This window comes from Dunckerocampus dactyliophorus, chromosome 10 (assembly GCF_027744805.1).
Source record: "Dunckerocampus dactyliophorus isolate RoL2022-P2 chromosome 10, RoL_Ddac_1.1, whole genome shotgun sequence".
Classification (NCBI taxonomy): domain Eukaryota; kingdom Metazoa; phylum Chordata; class Actinopteri; order Syngnathiformes; family Syngnathidae; genus Dunckerocampus; species Dunckerocampus dactyliophorus.
This window is the reverse complement of record NC_072828.1, coordinates 28578636-28604522: the sequence shown is the minus strand read 5'-3', so window position 1 is coordinate 28604522 and position 25887 is coordinate 28578636. Positions and strand designations below refer to the sequence as shown.

The following is a 25887-nucleotide window of genomic DNA, read 5'->3' as shown; positions in this document are numbered from 1 at the left end:
AGCTGAAGCTGTATCCATGAGCTTCACAACAGATATGTTCTAATTCCACAACAGAAGATATGTGATCTTACACATATCAGTTGCGGTTGACGTCGGAATCGGAAATTGAGAGTTGGACAATACTGGCAGATCGAATATCGGCAAAAAAGCGGACATCCCTAGTAGTCACCACTATTGAATGATAATGAGCCATGAGCAGATGGAATCGGAGTCATGGTCTAGCCTTTAGCCTGGTCGTCAGGCTGGTAGTTTTGAGGTCAGTTTGTAGTTAGACAAAGTTGGCTGTAGAAGCTTCGGTGCACATTTTGATTTAATTCGGACTTATGTTCATTTTTTTTCTTTTTTCGTTTCATTTTATTTTTCCACCATCACGCACATGAAGTATGCACGGCGTAAACCTTTTACAGCACCGCGCTGTAAAAGGTTTACATGACGTAGAAGATTGAATGAAAGCGTGGTGGTCGCTCTCCAAGGTCCTGAGCTCTGTTAAGAAAAATAAATGTGACAATGTTACACTTAGTTTGCATGTTCTTTCTTCTACACACAGAAGGTTTCCTCAAGCATGTATCCTTCACACATCGGTCGCGCACAATTGGATTTGGGCTTCTTGGTGTGTGTGTGTGTGAGAGAGAGAGAGAAAGAGAGGGACAGAGAGAGAGAGAGAGAGAGAGTGTTAAGGCAAAGCCAGCGTCAATCCCCCGCGTGGTGTTGCTGGACATACTAATATCCGTAACCACTGCAGCAACAACACACATCATTCCCAAAAAACACTCGCCTTTGCCGTTGGACCGCACTGCTTCCCACCTTGGAGTTACGTGTTTCTACAACCTCTCTTCTCCTGCAGAAGGAAGGCTTCATCAGCATTCACGGGAGCAGCGGAGGAGTTTTATTCGGGAACGACAAGACGACAATAAAATGGTAAGACCTCCACATGGCAGAAAATAACGCTGTCATGTTATTCGTAATTTTCCACGTCACGCTTCAATGTGAGAGATTATGGAAGACATGCTGGGATCTTGCGGCATGTCTGCTGGGTTGAGAGAGAAGGTCCCCCCCCACCAGCCCCTCCACCCTCTGTCAGCACGCCGTTTTCTTGTTTGGTTGTGCAGCAGGAATATTGAAAGCCACCCAATGCGTGGAATTAATGCATGCATTATCTTCAGCCCCCACACTTGGTGGACACATTGAGGCCAGGTCGGTTTCTTGTGAACCTGATTTAGAGCCTCGTTTTTCCCAAGGTCATGTTATATTGTTTTAAAAAGTGGTTGTGTTATGCATCCATTGTTGTTTAAATGTGTTTTATGAGTTCAGCCCCCGCCCAAAAATGAACTGACATTATTTCCCGTTGTCTGCCAGCCTGCCTGTTTTAAAATCTGTGACTACGAGTCAACTACGTTTGATTTACTCGCGGCCAATTCAACATCGTCTCCATGCGCTTGACACACGAGGCAATTGAACAATTTCAATGCTTTAATAGGGTGTCAAGTATTACAGCTAAACTTGCTATATTTTCGTCAATGAATTCCCTCACATCCTGAATCAACTGTGTATCGTGTTGTAGGAAAAATACCATCCTAATTAAGAAAGAGAACCCCTGAAATGAAGACAGAACTTGAGCGGTGTACAATTGCCTTTGCAAAGGGTCAGCCAACATACAGAGTGCATGGCGGTCTGCAGATGTCTGGCCACGAGTGGCTTCCTGACACTGACTCTTATACTCCATTGCATGCGAATAAATTGCATTGTAAAAAATGCAAATCGCTCCTCGCCGCTGGTTCCTCTGCCGGTTCGTCTGGCGAGAGCTTACGTCAACGAGTGGCTTCCTGGCTGCAACCCTTATAATTCATAGTGCGCAAATGAATTACATTGTAAAGGAGACGAATCACTTCCTAGATGCCGCTTTGTCTTGTGGGGAAGAGATTACATCAAAAGGTAACACTTGGGTGTCAACAGGTGTTTTCAGGACCCCCAACTGGTACTTTATGGGGAGGCAGCATCTGAGAGAGAGCCTGATCCAACAACCTGATGTCATTTCATTTACATGAAGAGACACCTTGTATTGAAACGTAACACTTAGAGCCCATAGACAGACAGACTCAAATAACACGTGACTGAAGTTAAATCTGTAAATGATACATTTTCCCACCACAATCGACAGCAAAAATGCGGCGAAACGTGGAAAAAACAATTGGTAAGAAATACCCAAATGTCCGAAGAAATATGACTTTTCTTGCAAAACTCAAAAGAACTTGCTTCTCCGTCCTTCTTTGCAAACAAACCCCCACTCTGCTTTGTATCAAAGCCGTGCTGCTGTGCTGCTGCAGCCCCTTGGATTAACGTAATGACATGTACAGTATATCACTGGAAAGCGATGAGACCATCATTTCAGAAATATGCTAATGGTTCACTCCTGGTTCTTATATGGCCCGTGGAATGTAGATTTCCCACACGCTTTAAAAGCAACCTTTAATGGCGCTAATATGTTCATGAGTGTTATACAGCACGAACTGATCCACCTTGCCATTGACAGAGACTTTGTTCTCCTTCGTTCAAAACATAACTCTGATTTAAAAGTATTGTTTTAAGGTCACGTTACTACACATTGTTGTGTTAATGCTGATGATATTTAACATCAACGCTGTTTGTACTTTAGTTTCAATGTGATCTGACAGTTTTGTCAGCAATTTGAAACATGATGAGTTCCGTCTCATTCACCTCCTCTTTTCATTCATAGGCTCCTCCTGTTCCTATCCCAAAATAGTCAAGACAATGTCATGTCTCTCTATATTCATTCCTCTCATAAATCCTCGGGCTGAATATAGAGCAGCGGACTTGAGCGATCCACTGAGAATTAGACACACCAACGCTAGATTAACATGAGCTGATGATACTTCGGATTCCAAACAGGGGGCCCTTTTAACCCCCTTTCTGAGGAAGGCATGGAGATCAAGAATGAAAGGAGAACGAGATATGATGATGATCAGCCCTGGTGCATAACACCCTGACACCAGGTTATGGACAAAAACGTCTCCCACCAAACAATGTTTATAAACCAACCGGAAATGGGAATTTATGTAGAAATTGTGTGTGAATGCTGACAAGCTGAAGATGAACTGAAAATACTGTATGGAAAATGTGGAGTTATGGAAAAAGTGGAAATTTTGGGAAGGTTTTTGTCATCCTCAGTGTTTTGATACTGGAATTGTTTGAATGGGTTGAGAAATGTGGAAAAATGACATTCATTTTAATGGAAGTTTTGGGCCCAAATAATGCAAAATTCAGGAAAACTGTTTGGAGAGTGGAATGGTTTAATGGGTTGAGAAATGTGGAAGCATAACATTCATTTCAATGTGAATTTTGTTATGCGGAAAAATTTGGAATGTCAGAAAATCTGAGAAATTGTTGTCCTGAATGTTTTGATGTTGGAATGGTTTGAATAGGTTGAAAATATGGGAAAATTATGTTTGTTTCAGAATGGGATTTTTGGGGTTGGAAAATTTGGGAATTTCAGGAAAACTGTGAAATTGGAATCCTGAATGTTTGGATTCTGGAATACTTTAAAAGGGTTGAGAAATGAGAAATAATTAGGTTAATCTCAATTGGAATTTTTGGGCTGGAAAATGTGGAATTCTGGGGAAAACGGAAAATTGTTACCATGAATGTTTTTAGTCTGGAGTGGTTTGAAGAGGTTGGGAAATGTGAAAGTATGACATTCACTTCAATGGGAATTTTTTGGCTGGAAAATGTGGAATTACAGAAAAATTGGGAAATTGTTATCCTGGAAGTTTTGATTCTGGCCTGGTTTGAATGGGTTGAGAAACGTGGAAAAATTACATTCATGAAAATGTGGAATTCCAGGAAAACTAGGAAATTGTTAACCTGACTGTTTTGATGTGGAATGGGTTGAGAAATGTGGAATAATGACATTCATTGCAGTGGGTATTTTGGGAAATTGCTTTGATATTTTGATGCTACAATGGTTTGAATGGGTTGAGAAATGTGGAAAAATTACATTCATTTCATTTCAATGGAATTTTTTGGACAGAGAATGCGGAATTCTGGGAAAACCAGGAAAAGTCAACCTGAATGTTTTGATGCTGGAATGCTTTGAATGGGTTGAGAAATGTGGAAAAGTTACATTCATTACATTCATTCAAAGGGAATTTTTTGGCTGGAAAATGTGGAATTCCAGGAATACTGGGAAATTGTTATCCTGAATGTTTTGATGCTGAAATTATTTGAATTGGTTGAGAATTGTGGGAAAATGATGTTCATTTCAATAGCATTTCTTTTTAGGCTGGAAAATGTGGAATTCGAGAAAAAAATAACGAAAAGGAAATTGTTATCCTGAACTTTTTGATGCTGCATGACGCATGGTTGAGAAATGTGGGAAAAATGTCAGGAAAAAAAGACATTTATTTCAATGGGAATGTTTGGGCATGAAATTGGGAATTTTGGACACTGTGAAATTGTTATCCTGAATGTTTTGAAATGTTTGAAAGTTTGAATGGATTGAGAAATGTGGAAAAATAACATTCATTTTAATGGTTATTTTGGGGCTTGCCAGGAAATGTGAAATTCCAGGAAAAATGCCAAAAATAGATAGAGTGACTGGTTTGAATTAATTGAGGAAGGTGGAACATAAAAATGATTCTTATATTACTCATTTTCGATGGAAACGTTGTGATGGAAAGTATGGAATTACAGAAAATGTGGGAATTCATTGGACTGTGTGTCGAATGATCATCCCACGTTTCTCTCGCTTCCTCACTCTTGAGAGGAAGAATTCATCTTTCACTGGAATGTTTGCCTTTATCCCAAACATCCAATTCAATTCCCAAGGGGGCCACTGAGTCTTCTTGGTATTTGTCTCCCACTGGCCTCTTGCTGCCGTGCATCCTCATATTTACTTTCACATTTTAATTGCAATAAGATGATATTAGGTATAAAAAAAATACCAGTGTTTCAATGCTGCATGCTGAGTAGGCCTGTCTCGTTTTAAACATCTTGTGTATGTTACAATTTAGGCCATTAACACACACGCATACTGACAGTGAACATGAAAGGCGTTGTTACTCATTAAGTCAGTGATTACAGCCCATGGAGAATCTTCCTGACCAGCTGCTGCTCACACAACCAACTTGCTATCCGTATTTTACCTTTATACAAGAGATGTGCCTATGAACGGCCGCATTCACGTTCACTCATACACACTATACAAAAACTGGTCAATGAGTGGCCTTGGTGAAACATCCCTCTAGGAATATTCAAGCATCTGACAAACCAAAACTGTACACTATAGAACTACATACTTGAGTTTTACAAGATTCTATTTAAAGCACAGAAGAAGAATAAGCAGAAGGGGCTTTCTGATCCATGAGGTCCTCTTCCAATCTGAACTCAGCCGTTCTCTCAGCTGTTGCTGTTGACAACGGCAAGGGGAGGAGCCTGATTCTGGCAGGGCTATAGTGGAGTAGGAGGCCCAAGCTGCCAAGCTCTCCTTGGGGAACAAAGCTTGAATACTTGTTTCTGCGATATTGGCTTTACTCATGAAACCCCACTAGGCCTGCAGAGTTAGGCTGCAACCTGCTTGATGACAGGATAAACGTTCACTGTCATGCACTAATACCTCAGTACAGGCTTCGGTGTTGTGACAAAATGTCCTGTTGTAAAACAGGCATAATCAGAAACAAATGTATGTTTGGTACTTGCATGCTTTTCCATTTGTGGCAAACAAAATACCAGCTAAACAAACACGACTACCTGTGTCAGCCAGGCTGGGTACTGAGTTGTGAATGCATACAAAAACAATCGGTTAAGGGTACAGTCGTCCCTCGTTTATCGCGGCGAATTGTTTCCGGACCCAACTGCGATAAGTGAATTTACTGGGATTCAATATTGATGCATGGAATACTTTCGTAGTTAGAGCAAAGAAAACCTGTTTATGACTTTCTAAATGCAATTTTTACCATTATTAGAGCCCCGTAGACGTGAATTAACACCCCTATGGTCACCTTTACGCTCCTATTATTCTTTGTTTGCAGAACATTGCTCAACTCTGATGCACAGGCTGCGAGATCATTGCAGGGACACCACCGCTAGCATAGCAAGCTACCAAGCTAACTAGTTAGCCCCTGCAATTTACTTATTGTAAACTTAAGACTGTATATCAATGAAAGTGGGGAAGTAGGACATAGCAAGAAGCCCACACCTTACCACTTCCACATGGAATAAGAGGAGAACGATGTCGTGTCGGACGTGCCATGTCTGACTACATGCGGTGTGAACATAATCTAATCTTATGCCAAGTAACATTACTGACGCCTAGCGGCCAGAATAGTACATATACGTTGTTTTTCAGTATTTTTGGACTAATAATAGTCCATATTCAACCATGAAACAGCGGCCATTCATGAATTAATACATTTTCTAAAAAACACGATGGAGTGAGGCAGCAATGTTTGAAACCGCGATGTATAGCGAGGGACGACTGTAAAAAATACTCAAGCAAAAATAGGATTGTACCAAGTACAAACCAAGAACAACAGGCAGAGCTACAGAAAAATCAAGACTAATACTACACTAGACTAGAAAAAGCAATATGTGGAGAAATTGTGTGTGAATGCTGAAGAACTCAAATGCTGTATGGAAAATGAGGAATGATGGGGAAAGTGGGAATTTTTGGAATGAAAAAAAGGAGTTTATTGGCCCATTAAATGCTTAGGGGCAGGAAAATGTGAAATTCTGGGAAAACCAGGGAGTGTTTTCCAACAGTTTTGAAGTCAATGTTTTGGTGTTGGAATGGTTTGAATGGGTTGACAAATGTGAAAGCACTAAGTAGCCTCGAGATCAAAGGGCTATGTGCTGTGGAAAGTCTGGAATTACAGGAAAAGTAAGATTTTTGTGGAAAATAGGTAACATGAATGAGCTGAATGTTTTGGTTTGAATTGGTTGACAAATGTGGAAGTGGTACAAATTCTCACAGATAATTTGCATTATGGAAAATGAGAAATGCCCGTGCCGCCCTTGCTCTTTCCTTTTCTGCTGCTTGCAACCAAAGACTCACCAATCAGCACAGAGTTCCTGCTCCATCCTACCAGCCAGGACAAAGGGTTTGGTTGTCCTCTTGTGATTTACCCTTTGCGACGAGATTCTTTGGTCTGTTCAAAGTCAAGTTGATGATAAAACCCTACGCTTTCAGGCTCAAGTTTCCGGGCTCCCAAAGGATCCACTCCGTGTCCCACGTGTCCCTAGCCAAGCCCGTCACCACGAGTCACCTTTGCCCTGCAGCCGATCTTCCTGCTCCTCTGAGGATCATTGAGGGTCTAACACTATCAGAGCCAGAGCCAGACACCAGAGGAAGGGGAAGGGGTTTTCAGTATCTGGTGGACTGGGAGAGTTTCCGCCCAAGAAAGAATCTTGTTCTTGACTGTTCCCACCTTCGGGAATTTTGTAGGCTCCATCCCATAGATCGGCTGCTTGATTGTTCTCTCAGCTCTGTGCCACAACCAATGATTTTCAACTCCCTAGCTTTTACTAACGTAACTGTTTCTCGCTAAAAAATAGAATGACCAAGGCTATGTGTAAGAGCACGTTGGTATACCTCACTCCCTGACGCCTTAATAGTCACGCTGGACATCAAGTTAAAAGCTCAGGCTTTTAACTCTCATTGTGCGGACCCTGCCTTGAGCCTGGGCTGAACGCGAGGCAGGCTGGACCGGGCGGGTTACGTATGCATAGATGTGTGACTGGAAATCATATGATCAGAGTGTGAACATTTCAAGTTTTTCTTCTTGTCTGGTTCAGATCCCAAGGTGAGCTGGCCTGCTGCTGTCGTCATCCGCCGAGCCATGCTGAGAAGCAAACTACCGGAAAAGAACCGCAAAATGTTAACTGCTCACTTCAACCTGTTGTTCTTCACCGTCTTTCTCCTCTTGCCGCTGGTAAGAACAATAATACTTTGGCATTTCTCTACCAATGATGATGTGTTTCCTTGTCTCATTTGTTATAGGTCTGTTTGCAGGATTACAGCAAAATTAACTACATTATGAGGGTGTCCAAGGTCTAACCCTAGTATGAGGAGAGTAGGGTCTCTTTGGCTGGGAGTTATGAAGAAAGAAACATAGACAGTGAAACCTCTAAGGTCGAACACAATCTATTCTACAGCCTATGTCAACATTGAATTGTAGGATTTGAAGAAGACTTGAACAAGAGGACTAGACGTCAGTCCCTGATACAAGTTTTACGTGCATATAAATGTGCTTGAGGGCCAAACGAGGCAAGTCTTGCAATTTTAAGGGCGACTCAGCGGGCTTCTGTGCTGTCTAATGTCCTGTGACTAATTGAATCATATCTGTCATATCCGACATCATTTCTCTACATCTAATTAGGTCACAGATCACAGGACTGTGTGTACAGTATACACTGTATGGACCGTTGGGTGTCAAGCGTGGCCTTGTAAGTGAAAACCTTGGTTATGATCGCACTACATTGTCATGTAGTCTTACAAAGCATACCTGGAAGAACAAGAGGTGAATAAATGTATTGCAATTGATGTGAATGTGATGTGAATTGATGTGAGAATTAAATAAGCTTTGCTTCTTCCTACTCCTTTTTGGACATGCAAAACTGTGAACTGTATTATGTGATGTGCTACTGTTTGACTTATATGCATGTTCAAGATGAATTAAAACCATGAACCATGAACCATTATTATACAGTACTGTATATATGGTACAGTGGGGAAAATAAGCATTGGATTTTCCGAGTTAACTTCTTAAAAAAGATTGGGACAGACCATCGTTTTTATGGTAATCTGAGACAGAATGTAAACATGCAGGAAAAATACGTTAAATAAATGTTATAGACTCATTTGTATTTGATTTAGTAAAATAAGTATTTGATCCCCAACCAACCAGCAAGCATTCTGACCCCCACAGACCAGTTATGGGTTCATGAAACATACAAACTCATCCTGTCCCTTTAAGAAAGTACTCCTAATCTCAACTCATTATGCGAAAGACACATCGACTGTCACAGAAACAGCCTTTTCCTTTCAAACCTATTCACCACCATTGGCAAGACCAAAGAGCTGGGACCCCAGGGACAAGATCGCCCTCTCACTGCAGCTCCATGCAAGATTTCACCTGGTGGGGTAAGGATGATTGTGAGAAAGGTGAGGGACCAGCCAAGGGAGGGGCTGGTTAATGATGTCAAGGGAGTTGGGAGAACCGTCAGCAAGAGAAGCATTGGTAACACACTTTGCTGTAATGGATTGAAGTCCTGCTAAAGAAGACACATGTTTAACAATCAACACATGAATGGGAGAATGTGATGTGGTCACATGAGACCAAACGGAGCTCTTTGGCATCAAGTGGACTGGACGTGTTTGGAAGCAGAAAAATGGTGAATATGAGCACAACAACACCATCCCTACTGTCAAACATGGACCTCCAACGATGGACGGTTCATATCTTTGTAAGAGGGTAAATGTACAAAATCAGCAGGGGATCAAATACTTATTTCCCCCGCTGTAAGTAATGAGGATGAGGATTGCCAAACCCAATAACTGACTGATATGAATTGAATTGATAACATAACAGCAGTCAGACATTAGTGTTTTTATGGTTATTTTGTTCATGTTGACTCTTTAATGGCCCCGGGGCTCATGAATCATCCAGCAGAGTTATGGATACAGAATGTTAACACTTGCTCCAGACAATGCATCAACAATCCAGTCTTTATTACAATGGTAAATCTTCACTGCATGACTTGGCGTCAAGGATAAACGCATGCTGCACACAATGCAGTTGTGATGTGTCGTCAGGTTTCCATGCTGACGCCACAACAGCGATGCAGGATTGTTTTCTTTCCGCACACCAGCCGTTACTCGTCCCCCTGAGTCCCGATGTCAATCCAGCATAACACAGCTGTGACTGAGGGCCAGAGAGGAAAGCCTCTCAGGATGGGACATCCTTGTGTGGAATCTCACTCAGCTCAGGGATCACGGATGACGCTGGTCCCCGTTGTGTTGAGGCCACAGAAGGGTACAATTAGAAAGAGTGCTGTTTAACAGATCTTAACAGATGGCACAATCCAATGTTAAAAGTGCATGTCTAAATATATGACTTGCTTTGTTTTCACTTGAGACATGTCCTCTGATTGGTTAGCTTACAGCTTGGGGAGCGTGCCAGCTGCTCTGACATGGTTTGTTTAACCTCATAAACCCTGGCCCACACAAAGACATATGCAAAATAAATCAGATTTTAGTGTGCATGTACAAGGTCTAAATGGATGATGTTGGTTAATGTAATGACTATTACTTCTCCGTAGCCTTGTTTCACAGTTCTTTGGACCACATTGTTATTGTTATCACACAATTTGACGGGTTTTCAAATTGTATAAAAAAATAAGAGAAATATATTTGGTTGCAGCACTGGGCTTTTACAGTATCATCAATGAGGAATATCGAGGAAAGAGCCCAGAATGAAAGTGTACATAGTAATTATAGCAGCGCTCCTCTGGAAAGTGAACCTTAAGCTTGTGTGCCTGAAAAGTTAAGTTTGTGTGAGAGAGACTGACTCAAACTGGTGCTAACTATGCTGATAGTGTGTCTGTTTGCTATTTTCTCCTCTCAGTACTTTTCCATGGGCGATCTGTGAGTATTGTGCAACTCTAGTTGTGCTGTGTGAGTGTGTGAGGCAAGAAGGCTTTAGATGGAAAGCTATTAGACTGAAAATGCTCTGATCTAACAGACTGACTTGTAATTATAATAGGTGTAATTATAATAATAATATCTAACCTTACTGTAGATGGCAACCTTTACATGTCTTTGAATTTTGTCTCTTTTAAGGGAGACGGTTCTTTTGGTTCGGCTCCCGAAAAAGACTTGGCTACTGAATGGCTCTTCAGTTTTTTTTTTTGCTGAAATTGATTTATTTCCAAAATATGTGTAAAATTAATTTCTAATGTAAAAATATTATTATATCAAAGGCTTTTTTGGTTCAGTTCACAATACAGTATAGTTTGGTTCGCAAACGAGTGTGACGTGGCCGGGATGAGAATCACCACCTCCAAGTCCGAGTCCATGGTTCTCGCCTGGAAAAGGGTAGAGTACCATCTCCGAGTCGGGGATGAGATCCTGCCTCAAGTAGAGGAGTTTAAGTACCTCGGGTTCACAAGTGAGGGAAGGATGGAACGTGAATCTACACTCTGCAGTGATGCGGACTCTACATCGGTCTGCTGTGGTGATGAGGGAGCCGAGCTGAAAGGCAAAGCACTCAATTTACCGGACAGTCTACGTTCCTACACTCACCTATGGTCATGAGCTTTGGGTAGTGACCGAAAGGACAAGATTGCGGGTATAAGCGGACGAAATGAGTTGTCTCCGTAGAGTGGCTAGGCTGTCCCTTACACATAAGGTCAGAAGCACTGTCATCCAGGAGAAACTCGGAGTGGAACCGCTGCTCCTTCGCATTGAGAGGAGCCATCTGAGGTGGCTCGGACATTTGGTCACTGGTCATCTGGTCACTGATCACTAATACCAGCGCTCTGTACCGGGGTCCTGTGGTTTTAAAAAGGTCTAGACAGAGTTTAAAGCCTAGAACCCCAACCCCTTAAACTGAGACTTCTTCCATCCTTTTGTTAAAGCACACAGTGAAACCAATGAAGCATTTTTCCTGCAATAAGCAACCTTGTGACACTTTCTTTGTCTTGTGTGGTGTGTGTGCTTACACTATTTTACAGGTTCCGAGCCAGCAGGCCCCCTCCAACTGTGTCATCAAGAGGGAAGAGGATAAATGCTTAGAAATGATGGCCTTGGATGAGGCTGGAAATGATCCAGAAGTTGGTGGGTTTTTTGGTTTGTTGTTTCTTTATTTACTTTGTCAACATATTGTATGTTTCAATTTACTGAACGACCGGGCCGCACGGTGGGTAAGTGGGAAGAGCTGGGTTTGAATCTCTGTGTGGAGTTTGCATGTTCTCCCGTGCATGGGTTTTCTCCGGGTACTCCGGTTTCCTCCCACATTCCAAGAAGCATGCATGTTAGGTTAATTGGCGACTCTAAATTGTCCATAGGCATGAATGTGAGTGTGAATGATTGTTTGTCTATATGTGCCCTTATTGGCCACTTATATTGGCCCCGCCTCTCGCCCGAAGTCAGCTGGGATAGGCTCCAGCATACAGTACTCCCTAATTAGACCCTAATTTGGAAAAGTGACATAGAAAATGGATGGATGGAAGATCACGACCACCGGGGTCATCAAAAAGAGCAGTTTGCTTATCGGCAATACACACTGCACTAAAATGAGCGATTTCAAGAAACAGTACAAGCGGGTGGTGTTTACAAAGTACACAATGTTACGTCTAATCATTCTTGCACTTACTACTAACTCATCATTTCTGAGGACTTCTTGAAGTATTGCATGTTTGTACTCATTCACTATCCAACTATGTCTCTGTCAACTATTAACTTCTTCATCACTTAGAATTATGTCCATGCATCCATCCATCCATTTTCTATGCCGCTTCTCCTCTTTAGGGTCGCGGGGGCATGCTGGAGCCTATCCCAGCTGATTTCGGGCGACAGGCGGGGTGCACCCTGGACTGGTCGCCAGCCAATCGCAGGGCACATACTGTATAGACAAACAACCATTCACACTGTCATCAACCTGTCGTGTCTTCAGGGTGTCCGTGGATGTGGGACAACCTGACGTGTTGGCAACCTGCCAGGATTGGTGACGTGGTCGAGGTCAACTGTCCTGAACTCTTCTCCCAGTTCATGAGTGAGGAAGACTTTGGTGAGTTAAGAATAACGGAAAGATTGACATGCTGTACGTACACAAAAGTGCATACGGTACATTCTGTGATGTTCTGATCTGCCACTTGTAGCAAAAATGCAATTTGATGTGTTGACGAGTTTGTGATTATGTTGCATTTACAGAGCTGGGGAAGGTCAGTCGTAACTGCACTGAGTTTGGCTGGTCAGAGACGTTCCCTCACTACGTCGACGCTTGTTTATACGAAGGAAACAGCAGTCATCCGGTTTGTACACAAACAACTATTCTAATGAGACTTCATTCCATCATAATAAACCTTAATACTTACAACTGTACAAGCAATGTTTTCAGTATTATGTGAATGCTGAGGAGCACCAAAATTCGCTCAATAACTTCCACATTTCTAAACCGATTCAAACCATTCCAATAACAAACATTCCAAAAAAATCCCCACATTTACCATCCATCCATCTTCTTCAATTTACCCGAGGTCAGCAGCCTAAGCAGGGAAGCCTAGACTTCCCTCTCCCTGGGTACTTTGTACCCGAGATGTACTTGGTACCCGGTACCCGAGATGTTCCCAGGCCAGTTAAGACACTCTCCAGTGTGTCCTGGGTCTTCCCCGAGGCCTCCTACCTGTCGGACGTGCCCTGATCACCTCCCCCAGGAGCCGTCCGGGAGGCATCCTGAGCTGATGCTCGAGCCACCTCATCTGGCTCCTCTCAATGCGGAGGAGCAGCAGTTCACCTCCGAGTTTCCCCCGGATGACAGTGCTTCTCACCTTATCTCTAAGGGAGAGCGCAGCCACCCTTTGGAGGAAACTCATTTTGGCCGCTTTTACCCATGCGCTTTCGATCCCACGTTTTACGTTATTTGATATTTTGCACATTTCTCAACCGATTCAAACCATTCCGATATATGGCATTCTCACAGCAATTTTAAGCCACAAAAATGGCCACAAGGTGGCAGAAGTGTGTTTGATAAGAGCTCGGCAGGGATCATAGATGGAAAAATCACACATGACCGGAAGGAGGAAGTGAGAGCGTGGAGGAGTGTAGCGTGCAGAAGGTTATGAATTGTAGGGACATTTTTATGCATGCACGCGCACGCACACGCGTGCACACACAACATAGTTCAGTTCCAAATGTGAAAATTGTAAATAGTTCATGGTGTTATATTTGTAAATAAATTATTCTTTTGATGTAAAACAATCCCTTTTTTGTGTCGTTTATGTTGGTATCGTTGTTTAGATATTTGAGCTGTCACAAAAGCAAACAATATTTGCGTCAAAGTGAAAGTTATGCTTGAAATATATCTTTTCACAAAAAGCTATTTTTATCCCTTTTTGTAGTCGGGAACTAATATTTTCCTGAAACTTACGTATGTTCTACTGCTTATTACTAAAGAACGGAAAATGGTAGAAATAAACTTTTTTTTTCTGATGAAAGATGAGAGTCTAATCTTTCTTTTGGTAGGTTCCATGACATTTTGTGTGCCTTGAGAGATCAGAGAGACAGTTTGCTGAATATGTTTTGCCTTGTGTTGCCCGACCAGGACATGTACTATCTGTCAGTGAAGGCGTTGTATACTGTTGGCTACAGCACATCTTTGGTGTCCCTCACCACAGCCATGGTCATCCTGTGCAGGTTCAGGTAAGAGTACACACTAGACCGTGGGTAAAATAAGTATTATGTACTGTGGCTTTAACGTCTTACAAATATATGAACAGTCCACTTTTATGGTAGCTTTATTATAAAAGAAAGTTGTCTTTTTCTCACTAAGCTTCTTACTGTTGGTTTTGTAGTTCATTCCATTTTTGTGCAGGTCTACAATCTTGTCACTCATGTCCTTTGACAGCCCTTTGGTGCTGCTCATGGTGGTGGAGAGGTTTGTTTGGATGAGAGGTGTCTTTTATCCACATAATGCAAAGTGTGGCGCTGCAGCACATACTAAAAATGTCATTTAACATGAAAACATAAAAAAAAAAAACAACAGCAGCAGCAAAAGTGGAAAAATTAGCAACATAAATAACATAATATTATGAGAAAAAAAATTGTAATTTAACAAGAAAAATTTTACGAGAACAATGTCGTAATATGAGAAAAAAACAACGTCATTTTGGTAGCAGAAAGTTGAAATATTGAAGAAAAAGGTAATTAAAAAGTCATAACACTGAAACAAACAAAACAATGATTTGTAATATTTGGGAAATTAGGTTGCCTACAAAGTTATAATGTTACAAGAATGAAGTCAAAATAGTTTGGGAATAAAGTCGTAATTACACAAAGAAATATTACAAGAAGAAAGTTGAAATAGTTGGAAAATTAGAAAAACAATAACAGAAATGGAAAAAACAGCTGTAATTTTATGAGAATAAAGTCAAAATATCAAGAGAAAAAAGTCGTATTCTAATGAGAAAAAAAATGTAACTTGTAATTTTATGAGTAAAAATATTGTCATCTTAGTAGCATAGAGTTGAAATATTTACAAAATACATGTTATTGTTTTAAAAGTCGCAATATTATGAGAAACAATCATTCATTCACAAACAAAACAAAATAAAGTTGTAATATTTGGAAAATTAGATTGGGGAAGAACTTATAATATTGAGGGAATAAAGTCAAAATAATATGAGACTAATCTGTAATATAAAAAAAATATGCAAAGATTACTTAAAAAGAAAGTTCATATATTTGGAAAATTAAAAAAAAAAAACAGCAAAAATGGGGAAAAAAAAGCAAAGAGCAGAGTTGATACTAATAATAGGCTTTTTCACCGATATCACCAAGCTGAGATGCAGTTTTTTTCTTGAAACTTCTTAGCATCTACATTCTGTTGCTTTACAAAATATCAAAGTGGCCCTTGCATCATTTCATTTTTCAGTATGTGGCCCTAGGTGGAAAAAGTTTGGACACCCCTGACATAATAAGTTGAGAGTACTTTCCGAAAGGGACATAACTAATTTGTGTATTTTATGGACACACACATGGAAATTAGGGTTCGTGGATTAGGGGTTGGGTAGGGTTAAGGTTAGGTTAGGGGGTGGGGTTAGGGTTAGGGTTAGGTTAATCAAGTACTTAGCTCAATCAAATCCAAATAATATTTATTTTACATTCTGTTTCTCTGTGTACTGTTCATATCTTTGTAAGGGGCTAAACATACAACATCAGCAGGGGAGCAAATACGTCTTAACCCCACTGCACCTGCCTGTCAGCGTAACACCATCATCACCATCCGTCTGGTGTTTCTGCACAGGAAGCTGCACTGTACGAGGAATTTCATCCACATGAATCTATTTGTGTCGTTCATCTTGAGAGCTATTTCCGTCTTCATCAAAGACGGCGTGTTGTACGCCAAGGAGGACAGCGAGCACTGCTTCATACACACTGTGAGCAACGCATGCACACATGACACTACTGCTGGTGATGATTGCTGACAAATAGTGTGTGTGTGTCCTCCATGATCCCTCTACTCACATGTGTGTGTTTTATCCCCGTGAAGCTGGAATGTCGGGCAGTGATGGTGTTCTTCCATTACTGCGTCCTGTCGAACTACTTCTGGCTGTTCATCGAGGGTCTTTATCTCTTCACCTTACTGGTGGAGACGTTCTTTCCAGAAAGGAGATACTTCTATTGGTACATCATCATTGGCTGGGGTGAGGCTCCTTACCTGACAGCTGTTGAGTTGCATCTTCAGTGATTAATGTTTGTTTTGTTGTGCCAGGAACCCCCACCCTGTGTGTAACCATCTGGGCAGTGCTGAGGCTGCATTTTGATGATATCGGGTAGGATTCTATGTTATTCTCTTTCTAGCTCAAGGTAGTCTGAGTGGTTTATAAACAATGCTGCTCTTTCAGCTGCTGGGACATGAATGACAATGCTGTCATCTGGTGGGTGATCAAGGGACCCGTGCTGGCTTCGATTATGGTACGTTTTTGGAAACACGTGAGGGAGCTAGCTCATTTTTTGCATTAAAAAGCTCATTTTAAATCCATTTAACATCTGTAATCTTTTAATGGAGTGTCAGATATTACAGTTGAACTGTTCTTATTATATTTCTTCAAAGAATTCATATAAACAAGCTGGGAAAATGACGCTACTGGGATTTTAGCCCTAAAACTGCAATGGAAGACCTGACGTGACGTATTTGTCACAATCGCAAAAATGCTGATAAGACACTGAATAAATGGCAGTGTTTCAATGGTTTTAAATGAATATAAAGTCATCCCTTGAACATGGCGCCCTCACTCTATTGCTGTTTTTCCAAAATGAACTAATAAATGATCTCTTTTTGGGGTTGAGTATGGCCTCTTATTATTATTTTGCAAATGAATATTTAAGCAAACTGTACTTATTCTTGGCCTAAATGGAGCATTTTCAAGCATAAACATGGTTAAATGAACTAACTAAATGAACTGGAATACAGATACAAGGCAGAAGAAGCATTTTAATTGTGCATGTAGTATTCTACATTGGCCAGTAGGTGTCAGTAACTGTTTGGTGAGACAAGCACTAGATGTGAGAATTCAACTCTGCACCACCGACGTCACTTCCTGTCCTCCACACATTTGTCCGCCCGCCCCTAGGGAACACAATCACTGTGACACACACGAGCAGGCGTTTTATTTCCGTCTTAAATGGCTTATTTACGCTTATTAAAGCTACAACTTGTACTATATTAGGAGTGTAAAGCTATTTAAAGCCGTCATTACAATACAATGATGACACAATAGCCACCACAGGATGTACGCTGTCCAGAAAAAAAACAAGGATCTGCTAACATGTGAGTCTATGTTATCTTATTTATGTCTAATATGTCTTATTTTCTCTGAGTATATCCACTATATTGGGTAATACACGTGTAAAGGTGAGCACATGGGTGTTATTTCATGTCTAGAGAGCTCTAATCATGTTAAAAACCGTATTTAGAAGATTGTAAACAGGTTTTCTATGCCATAACTACGAAGGTATCTATTGAATCCTGCTTTGCGGCAATTCACTCATCGCGGTCAGGTCTGGAACCAATTAACCGTGATAAACGAGGTATGACTGTATACTCATTGGTTTAATGCAAAGCACATTTGCACACACAAAAGTGACATTTGTGATACGGTCCCGCAAATTTGCAGATGTTTTGTTCGTAACCATTCATAAACACGTGATAATAGAGCATACATGTCACATGTCACTATTTTTTCATGTTTATGTCTTTATGCTTCACTGATAATGTTTTTTTCGTCAAGCGCTGAGATTTCGCACTTTGTTGGGCGGCCCTTGAAAGCACCATACTTGCCATTAGACGCAACACTTATATATAACTTCTGCACCGTGACTCAGATTCCGTCTGTTCATGGATCGTCTGACATTATCATTGATTATTTATGAGTACTTAAACATTTTATACTCGGAACTGCGCTTTAGAAGTGTGTGAGGCATGGGGGGAGGGCTCTGGAGCTGAACCTAATCTAATGATTAAAACACTCTAATTGCAAATGTTGATGTGAAATTGGACGTGAATGTCAACGTCAAGCTAGCGGGACATTTTGGAGGGTGAGGAGCGAGCCGTTTGTTAAAAATAGACATTTTTATGGCCGTCTCAATTAGTTGCAGATTTACTGTAAATTTACCAGGAGCAATGTAACCTATAATGTATGAAACGTCACACATCTTTGACATGAGCTAATAGTATTTTACCAAAAACATCCCAAATGTCTTCTGCTAGCATGTATACCACTGGCATAGAGATGATATTCATTATCTATATTTCTGTTTTCATGTACAGATCAACTTTGTCCTCTTTGTCGGGATCATCATCATCCTTGTTCAGAAACTGCAGTCCCCGGATATCGGAGGAAATGAGTCCAGTATTTACTTGTAAGTGTCATTGAGTGAAAACGTTTCATTGCGCCTCTTTGGGGTAACAGAGGCTTGTCTTCTTGTTGTTTGGCAGGAGGCTGGCACGTTCCACTCTGCTGCTAATTCCTCTCTTTGGGATCCACTACACCGTGTTTGCGTTCTCCCCCGAGAACGTCAGCAAGAGAGAGCGGCTGGTGTTTGAGCTCGGCCTGGGATCCTTCCAGGTAAACCATGTGGACAATTTTAGAGTCTCCAATTAACTTAACATCAATCGGTCACTGAGTAAGGAAATAATTAGTGTTTTTTTAAAAGCTCATTTCAGGCCCAGGGTAACTGATGTGACAATGAAGTCTAACCCGAACCCTTGAATTAAATATGCTTTTGAACTTTGTCAGTAGTTACTGTGCAAATACTGTTCAATTTAAATCAACAACAAAGACTGTAACTGTCAAAGGTGGGCAACCTAATAATTTGCCTAATTTGAAGATTTTAAAAGCGATGGCATGTGCAGTATGTGTAAAGGCCACCACTAGCTCTTTAAGGGATGGAAACTGGGCCAAATGGGGGACCGGTTCAACTGTGGTGATGATCTGGATAAAGATGCAGACAGATGTTCATCATTTTGCTCCACTATGGCCTCTGTGTGTGCTTTCAGGGCTTTGTGGTGGCTGTCCTCTACTGCTTTCTCAATGGAGAGGTAAAACCCTTCTTTACAACACAGTAAACATTATTTAGTAGATATTTTTTTGTAGGGATGTCCGATAATATCGTCCAACCAATATTACCGGCCTGATATTGGCATAAAAATGTGACATCAGTCAATATGGGTATTGTTTTTTGCACGTAACACTGTCGTCGCCATAGAAGTCAAGATGCAGCATATATTTGCTTGACCGTGTTCGGGACGGCATAACATGGTGGGTTGTCAAAACACCGCTAATGGTGAGCGGGGTAGCTCATAGACATATACAGTATATATAGACGCCGCATAGAGCGCTGAGCCGTACGTCAACGTCACCGCCACATTGGATGTGGCAAGAGTGGGAGCGGAGAAGATGTCTCATTCGTGTGCTGCAAACCAAATCCCAGGCAATAACATCTCACAGGTAAGACTTAATTACTGTACCTGTGATAGTACAAGTATTTGTCCCATAGACTGCATGATTTGGTCATTATAACGTTGTTTTGAGAGCATAATTTGCCGACCTTGTGAAAAACACTATTCCCACACACAATTCATTCATTCATATGGGGTAGCGGAAATATGAAAAACCCCCCAGCAGAAATAGCGGCAGGCAGATGCGGTAGTTTGCTTACGCAAGATTTAGTTTCCACCCACGTCGAGAAGCTAATTGCTGATCCGGTATCCATTAGCTTCACAACAGATATGTGTTAATTCCACGACAGGAGATTTGTGATGTTACACATATCGGTATTGGAGATTGGGGGTTGGACAATATCGACATATCGGATATCGGCAAAAAAGCCAATATCGGACATCCCTATTTTCTTGCTTTTTCCTATGATGATCAATTGATGAGGCGTATTTCTCATCAGTTATTCATAAACAATTTACCATGCACTATCAAATATACAGTATTCAGTCGTCCCTCGTCACTTTGCGGTTCGAATTGCGTGGCTTCACTCAATCACGGTTTTCCAAAATATATTAAGTAACAAATTATGCTGTTTTGTGGTGGAATACGGTCTATTATTAGTAAAAAATATGAATATTGAAGCAAATTTCACGTACTTTTTGCCTAAATTAAGCATATTCTAACATAAAAATGGCTACATGTACTAAAATACATATATAAGGCATTCAAAAGACACATTCAAAGATGCGGTGAATGATATGCAGTACTACACTGGTCACTAGGTGTCAGTAATGTCACTGTAATGTTTGTTGAGACACAAACAGCAGACTTGATTGCTGGAACAACAGGCTTTTATTGCAGGTTTGAATAATCCCACAGCAGGCACAATAATCCCAAATAAAAACACGGGCTACTGTTGCTGCAGTAACCCAAGCCAATCTAAAACTCAACTCTGAATCCCTGACGTCACTTCCTGTCCGCCCACCACACATTTATAACGACACACACGAGCACGAGTCTTATTTATGTTTTAAATAGCTTATTTACTCTTATTATGTCTACTATATTGAGTAATACGAGCGTAAAGGTGACTATAGCGGGGTTATTTCATGTCTAGAGGGCTCTAATAATGTTAAGAAATGTATTTTAGAAGGTCATTAACAGGTTTTCTATGCTCTAACTATGAAAATATTTTATTTATAAATAAAGAATCTTACTTCGTGGAAATCCACTCATCACACTCGGGTCTGGAACAAATTAACCGCGATAAATGAGGGATTACTGTATGCTGTGACATCATTTTATAATACTAGCATCAATAATCAGCATCTTCTTAGTAAGGTCCATTAATAATGACCTTGTGAAGTATCTCCCTCAAGGTGCAGTCGGAGATCAAGAGGAAATGGCGCAGCTGGACGGTGAACAGGTACTTTGCTGTGGACCTGAAGCACCGACACCCTTCGCTTGCGAGCAGTGGAGTGAACGGGGGGACACAGCTGTCCATCCTGAGCAAGAGCAGCTCCCAGATCCGCATGTCCAGCCTGCAGGCCGAGAGTCCAGCCACTTGAGCGGCCCCGCTGGTGACGCCGCGACCGGCGTCGATGTTGCCTCTGGATCTGACGTCAACAAACCTACGACACCCACCCTTCTCCCGATGACCAGCTTCCGCAATCCCTATCCGGACCCCAACCCTGACGAAAGTATCATAGAAACCACACTTACAACCCAACAGGCTTCAAGGTGAATCATAATCCAACCACGAGTTATCTGGGTGAGGATTTTGAGAATGCCAAACAGGTTTGGCACAGTTCTTGATTGAGGAGTTGAATGTGTACAAACCATCTAATTGGTGTTTGCAAACTGAGATGGTTCCACGACTGTAGCCAAATAGCTCAGTAAGCCCGGTGTCAAACAGACAATGGCTGCCAAATTTCCCAAATGTAATTTACCATGATGACACATCTACTCCAGTTTGATGTTTTCCCGAATGCCAATAAAAATGGCTTCATTTAAGACAAGACATTATGATAAACAGTTGGGAAAATAATATATGATCCCCTGCTGGTTTTGTAAGTTTACCCCCTTGAAAGATACGGGCAGTCCATCATTTTTATGGTAGCTTTAATGTAACTGAAAAATTGGTCACTAAAGGTTATAAATTAATTTGTATTTGATTGTTATTGGAAAAACGGTGGCCTAGTGTTTAGCGTGTTGGCCACACCTTCAGGAGATCGTGAAGACCTGGGTGCGAATCTCTGTTGGGCTTCTCTGTGTGGAGTTTGCATGTTCTCCCTGTGTGTGCTTGGGTTTTCTCCGGGTACTCCGGTTTCCTCCCACATTCCAAAAAAAACATGCATGTTAGGTTAATTGGGGACTCTAAATTGTCCATAGGTATGAATGCGAGTGTGAATGATTGTTTATATGTGCCCTGCAATTGGCTGGCGACCAGTCCAGTCCGCCTCTTGCTGGGATAGGTCCCAGCATACCCACAACCCGAGTGAGGATAAGCAGCATAGAAGATGGATGGATAAAAAAATTTGTCACTAAAGGTTCTAAATTGATTTGTATTTGATTGTATTTGATTGAGCGAAAGAAGAATTTGATCCCTAACCACACAGGCCTGATAAGTGTTTGTGATATGTGTTTCTCCGACCAAAACCCTTCCTGAGACCAACTACGAGAAACATCTGACCTCTGCACTTGCCAACACAGGTTCCTCCACCAAGTATTAAGCCACGTCTTGTATTGGGTTGAAATTCCTATTTAACTCAATCAAATACAAATGAATTTATAACCTTTACTTCATGTTTTTTCTGGGTGTTTGTCTATATTCTCGCTCTATCTCTGTTCAAATAAAGCTAGCATAAAAATATAGACTATAAAACTTTACAAAATCCTAAGGGGGGGTCATATAATTGTCTACTAGAAAGCCAGCACTGGAGGTATATTCAGTGGTGTGTGTCCCCTTAAGAGTGAGGATAAAGCCGGCACACTAATGTACAGTAAATGTTCTGTTGGCTCAGGTTGTCTCAGGTGCCTGTATCAGAGCTGAAAATCCTTTGTCGCTGCTGGCACAAATCGTAACTGATCCCGACTAACATGAGGGTTGACGCTTCACAAGATGATGGGCGTGGGAACAAAATAAAATAAAAAAAAATTCAAGGACATTTTTGCTACGGTTGTGGGAAATACCAAAAAAACAAAGACAACAAAGGAGTGACTCATAACGAAGCACATTAAGATCCCGGAGTGACCCAGCCAGTCTCCGGACCTTAAACCCATAGAAAACCTGTGGACGCAGCTGAAACTTTCTGTTGCCTCAAACCCTTCGGGATTCAGGAGTTTTTGTAAAGAGCAGTGGACCAAAACCCCTCCTGAGATGTGTGCAACACTGGTGACCAACTACTACAAAGACAGGCATCAGAGCCACCCAAGGAAATGGGGGGGGTGGGGGTGGGGGGGGGGGGTGGGGGGGGGGGGGTAATCTTGATCCAACAAATGCAAATTGGAAAAGGTGAAAGGACATGTTGCTACAGTGGAGGGAAATACCAAAAAAGTTCAAATGTATACCAGGGTTTGATGCCTGCTTCTTTCGTATGTGCTGTGCTGATGTCTGCTGAATACGACCATAAACACAAACGGTAAAGATCTCAGCACTGGAAGGTATCAGAGTGGAAGAGGCCACTGATGCTTGTGGGGTTTTAAGCAGCCACTCGTACAGAAAATGTCAATACAGTTTTATTTCCAATAATTTACGATAGTGCATGTGATGTTTTTTTACGTGTTGAAATTGGCGTGTTGCACTTCTTGATGTATCATTTTGTTCTCTGTCAGTGTTATTCAATATTTCTATTTATTATAGTGATTATAATCCCTCCAGGGGAAAGTCACTTTACACTCTGCTGTATATACAGTAAATATAACATGTTGCACACCACACTTTAAGCAGAACCTCCCAGTGCCCTCCTGCTGGAACGTTGGCTGGGAACGAGGCTGGGAACCGTCTGTGACTCTGCTTCAACCTGTTCTACCGTTTCGTGGATTCAAGTCATAGAGACTTTCTTTTCACCTGTGAGTATTTCGGTATATTTTCTATATTCTTATGCGTTTCTGTACGCTGACAAAGAAGCACACAGAGGATGATGTAACCCAGACGCAAGGTCATTCCAAAACCACTTTATCAACTCCTCAGTTTTTGCACAGTCATCTCTGTTAGCTTGGCAACCGACGTCGTCTGTGACTTTTCTTTGGTCTCACTCAAATATGCTCGGCGATGTCCCCAGAAGTGCCTTTAACCTTTTAAAAGCACAGGACCCCGGAACTGGGGGCTGCTGGGTTGTGTTTGTGTCGATATGGTGACTGATTGATATCAATAAACACATGTCCACGTAACTAGAAAAACATCAGCTAAAATCTGTATGTAACTGTTCTCAGGGCATTGAACCGATCGCTACCCAGTCTTTTGAGCATGAACTGATGAGCTCTAGTCAGTTCTAGTCAGCGCTAGTCCAGTCTAGAGCTGTCCTACCGAGTCTTTGAGCATGAACTGATGAAGATCCGTTCTAGAGCGGCCCTATCTAGTCAGACTGTCCTACGTAGTCTTGGAGCGAAACGTTTTCCAAGACAACCTGAACTCATTCTATCTAGAGCTGTCCTATCTAAATAGACTAGAACTGTCCCCTCTCTGTCTCTCTCTATTTTTCATCCTCATTACGGAGGGTCGGGGACCATGAGTTCCTGCACCAGTCTTCTCCATTCACATCGATCCTTTGCAGTTCTTATGCATGAAGTCAATGATTCTCTTGACCAGTCCTTCATGTCGTTGCTCCACCGTCTCAGCTGTCTACCTCTGGTCCGCCGTCCATTAATACGACCCTCAAAAATGTGTGTGCAGAAGTTCTTAGCTCTTCTGACATTTACAAAGTATTGCAACTTCCGTTTCTGGATGTTTCGCATGACACTCCGTTCTGTTCCCATTTCTCTCAAAACAAATGAATTGGTCCGATGGGCAATACGCAAGGTTCGCCTGTAACATCTCATTTTGAAAGCTCACATCCATAAAGTGCCTCCGGCCACACCAGCGTTTTCAGGAGTTTTAGTTTTATTCATTTATGGAGTTCGCAGTCTCCACAACATGCTGAGTGAGCCTCGAGTTGATCTTGCCCCCCCAAGTCTTGCCTTTATCTCATGATTACATTCAGTGCCCCGATCGATGACGGAGCCTAGGTACTTAAACCCTTCCACCTGTTCCAGCAGAACGCCTCTGCAATAAATGTTCATTTGCTCTGGGATCCGGGTAGTTGCCATCACTTTGGTCTTTTGTGTGCTTATTTTAAAGTACTGTCCTATCCAGTCTTTAGTTTGTCTTTATCTAGAGCTGCTCCCGTCCTATCTAGAGCTTTCCAACCTAGTCTTGGAGCATGAACTAGTGAAGCCTGCTCGGTGCTCGGATGATGGACACAATGTCTTCTAAGACAGTGATTTTCAACTGGTGGGTCTCTAAAGCTCAAAGTCCTATCTTTGACTAGATAGGTCAGCTATTTTTCGGTCTGGTCTTTGAGCATGAACTGGTGAAGGCTTCTAAGACAATCTTAACAGTCCAGTTGTGATCGATTCAGTGCCCTGAGAACAAAATGACCTGGATAAATGAGAATACTCGCAGGCACTTAAACGTACAAAACAGAATACAATTCAAACCACAAGCATTTAAATGGACAAAGGCCGAGCAGTCAGAGACGAGCAAAAGTCATGAATCATTTCATACAGCAAAACACCAACGTGGTGCCATCAACGTGTTTACTTTCATGCCAACAATTGATTTGGTCTTTTTCTAGCAACATGGCCCAGGCCTTAAGAGGTTAAGCACAAAAGAAACATGAACTCTTTTCATTAAAAAAACAAAACCGCAAAGAACAGAAATGCTTTAGTAAGTTTGACGCTTATGACTAAATCAGTGAATGAACCTGACAGTGCCACAATGTGTTTCATGTACTGCTGTGATGGAAACCAACGGTGTGGTTGTCTGGATGTACGTGTCAGTCATCTGCTCATAGATGTCTTTACATAGATTTATTTGCTTTATGTGGATACTTCCATCGCTTACTCTAGCTTTCATTTGGGACTTGGAGCCTCGCGTTGCCAAGTGGATGTCAAACA

General features: G+C 41.6%; 1 protein-coding gene across 2 annotated transcripts; it reads left to right on the top strand.

Annotated features, from left to right (window-relative positions):
• The first annotated feature begins 632 nt into the window (after positions 1-632).
• adcyap1r1b (adenylate cyclase activating polypeptide 1b (pituitary) receptor type I) lies at positions 633-23169 on the top strand. Of its 2 annotated transcripts, none has more exons than XM_054790536.1 (14): positions 633-918; positions 7807-7943; positions 11746-11848; positions 12687-12800; positions 12944-13044; positions 14334-14431; positions 16035-16167; positions 16281-16434; positions 16503-16563; positions 16636-16705; positions 18561-18652; positions 18729-18858; positions 19290-19331; positions 21098-23169. In XM_054790536.1, the coding sequence occupies exons 2-14, from the start codon at positions 7851-7853 to the stop codon at positions 21473-21475; spliced, it is 1569 nt and encodes a 522-aa protein (XP_054646511.1). In that variant the 5' UTR covers positions 633-918; positions 7807-7850; the 3' UTR covers positions 21476-23169. The 2 variants fall into 2 exon arrangements, with proteins under 2 accessions (XP_054646511.1, XP_054646513.1); XM_054790538.1 differs by having other exon boundaries at positions 636-918; positions 21111-21447.
• The last annotated feature ends 2718 nt before the right edge of the window (positions 23170-25887 follow it).

Excerpts from the sequence above, each read along its gene's own strand:
- adcyap1r1b (XM_054790536.1), top strand. The coding sequence starts at position 7,851 with ATGCTGAGAAGCAAACTACCGGAAAAGAACCGCAAAATGTTAACTGCT. Across the intron at positions 11,849-12,686 it reads TGGAAATGATCCAGAAGTTG|GGTGTCCGTGGATGTGGGAC; the intron begins GTGGGTTTTTTG and ends TCGTGTCTTCAG. Across the intron at positions 18,859-19,289 it reads TCGGCCTGGGATCCTTCCAG|GGCTTTGTGGTGGCTGTCCT; the intron begins GTAAACCATGTG and ends GTGTGCTTTCAG.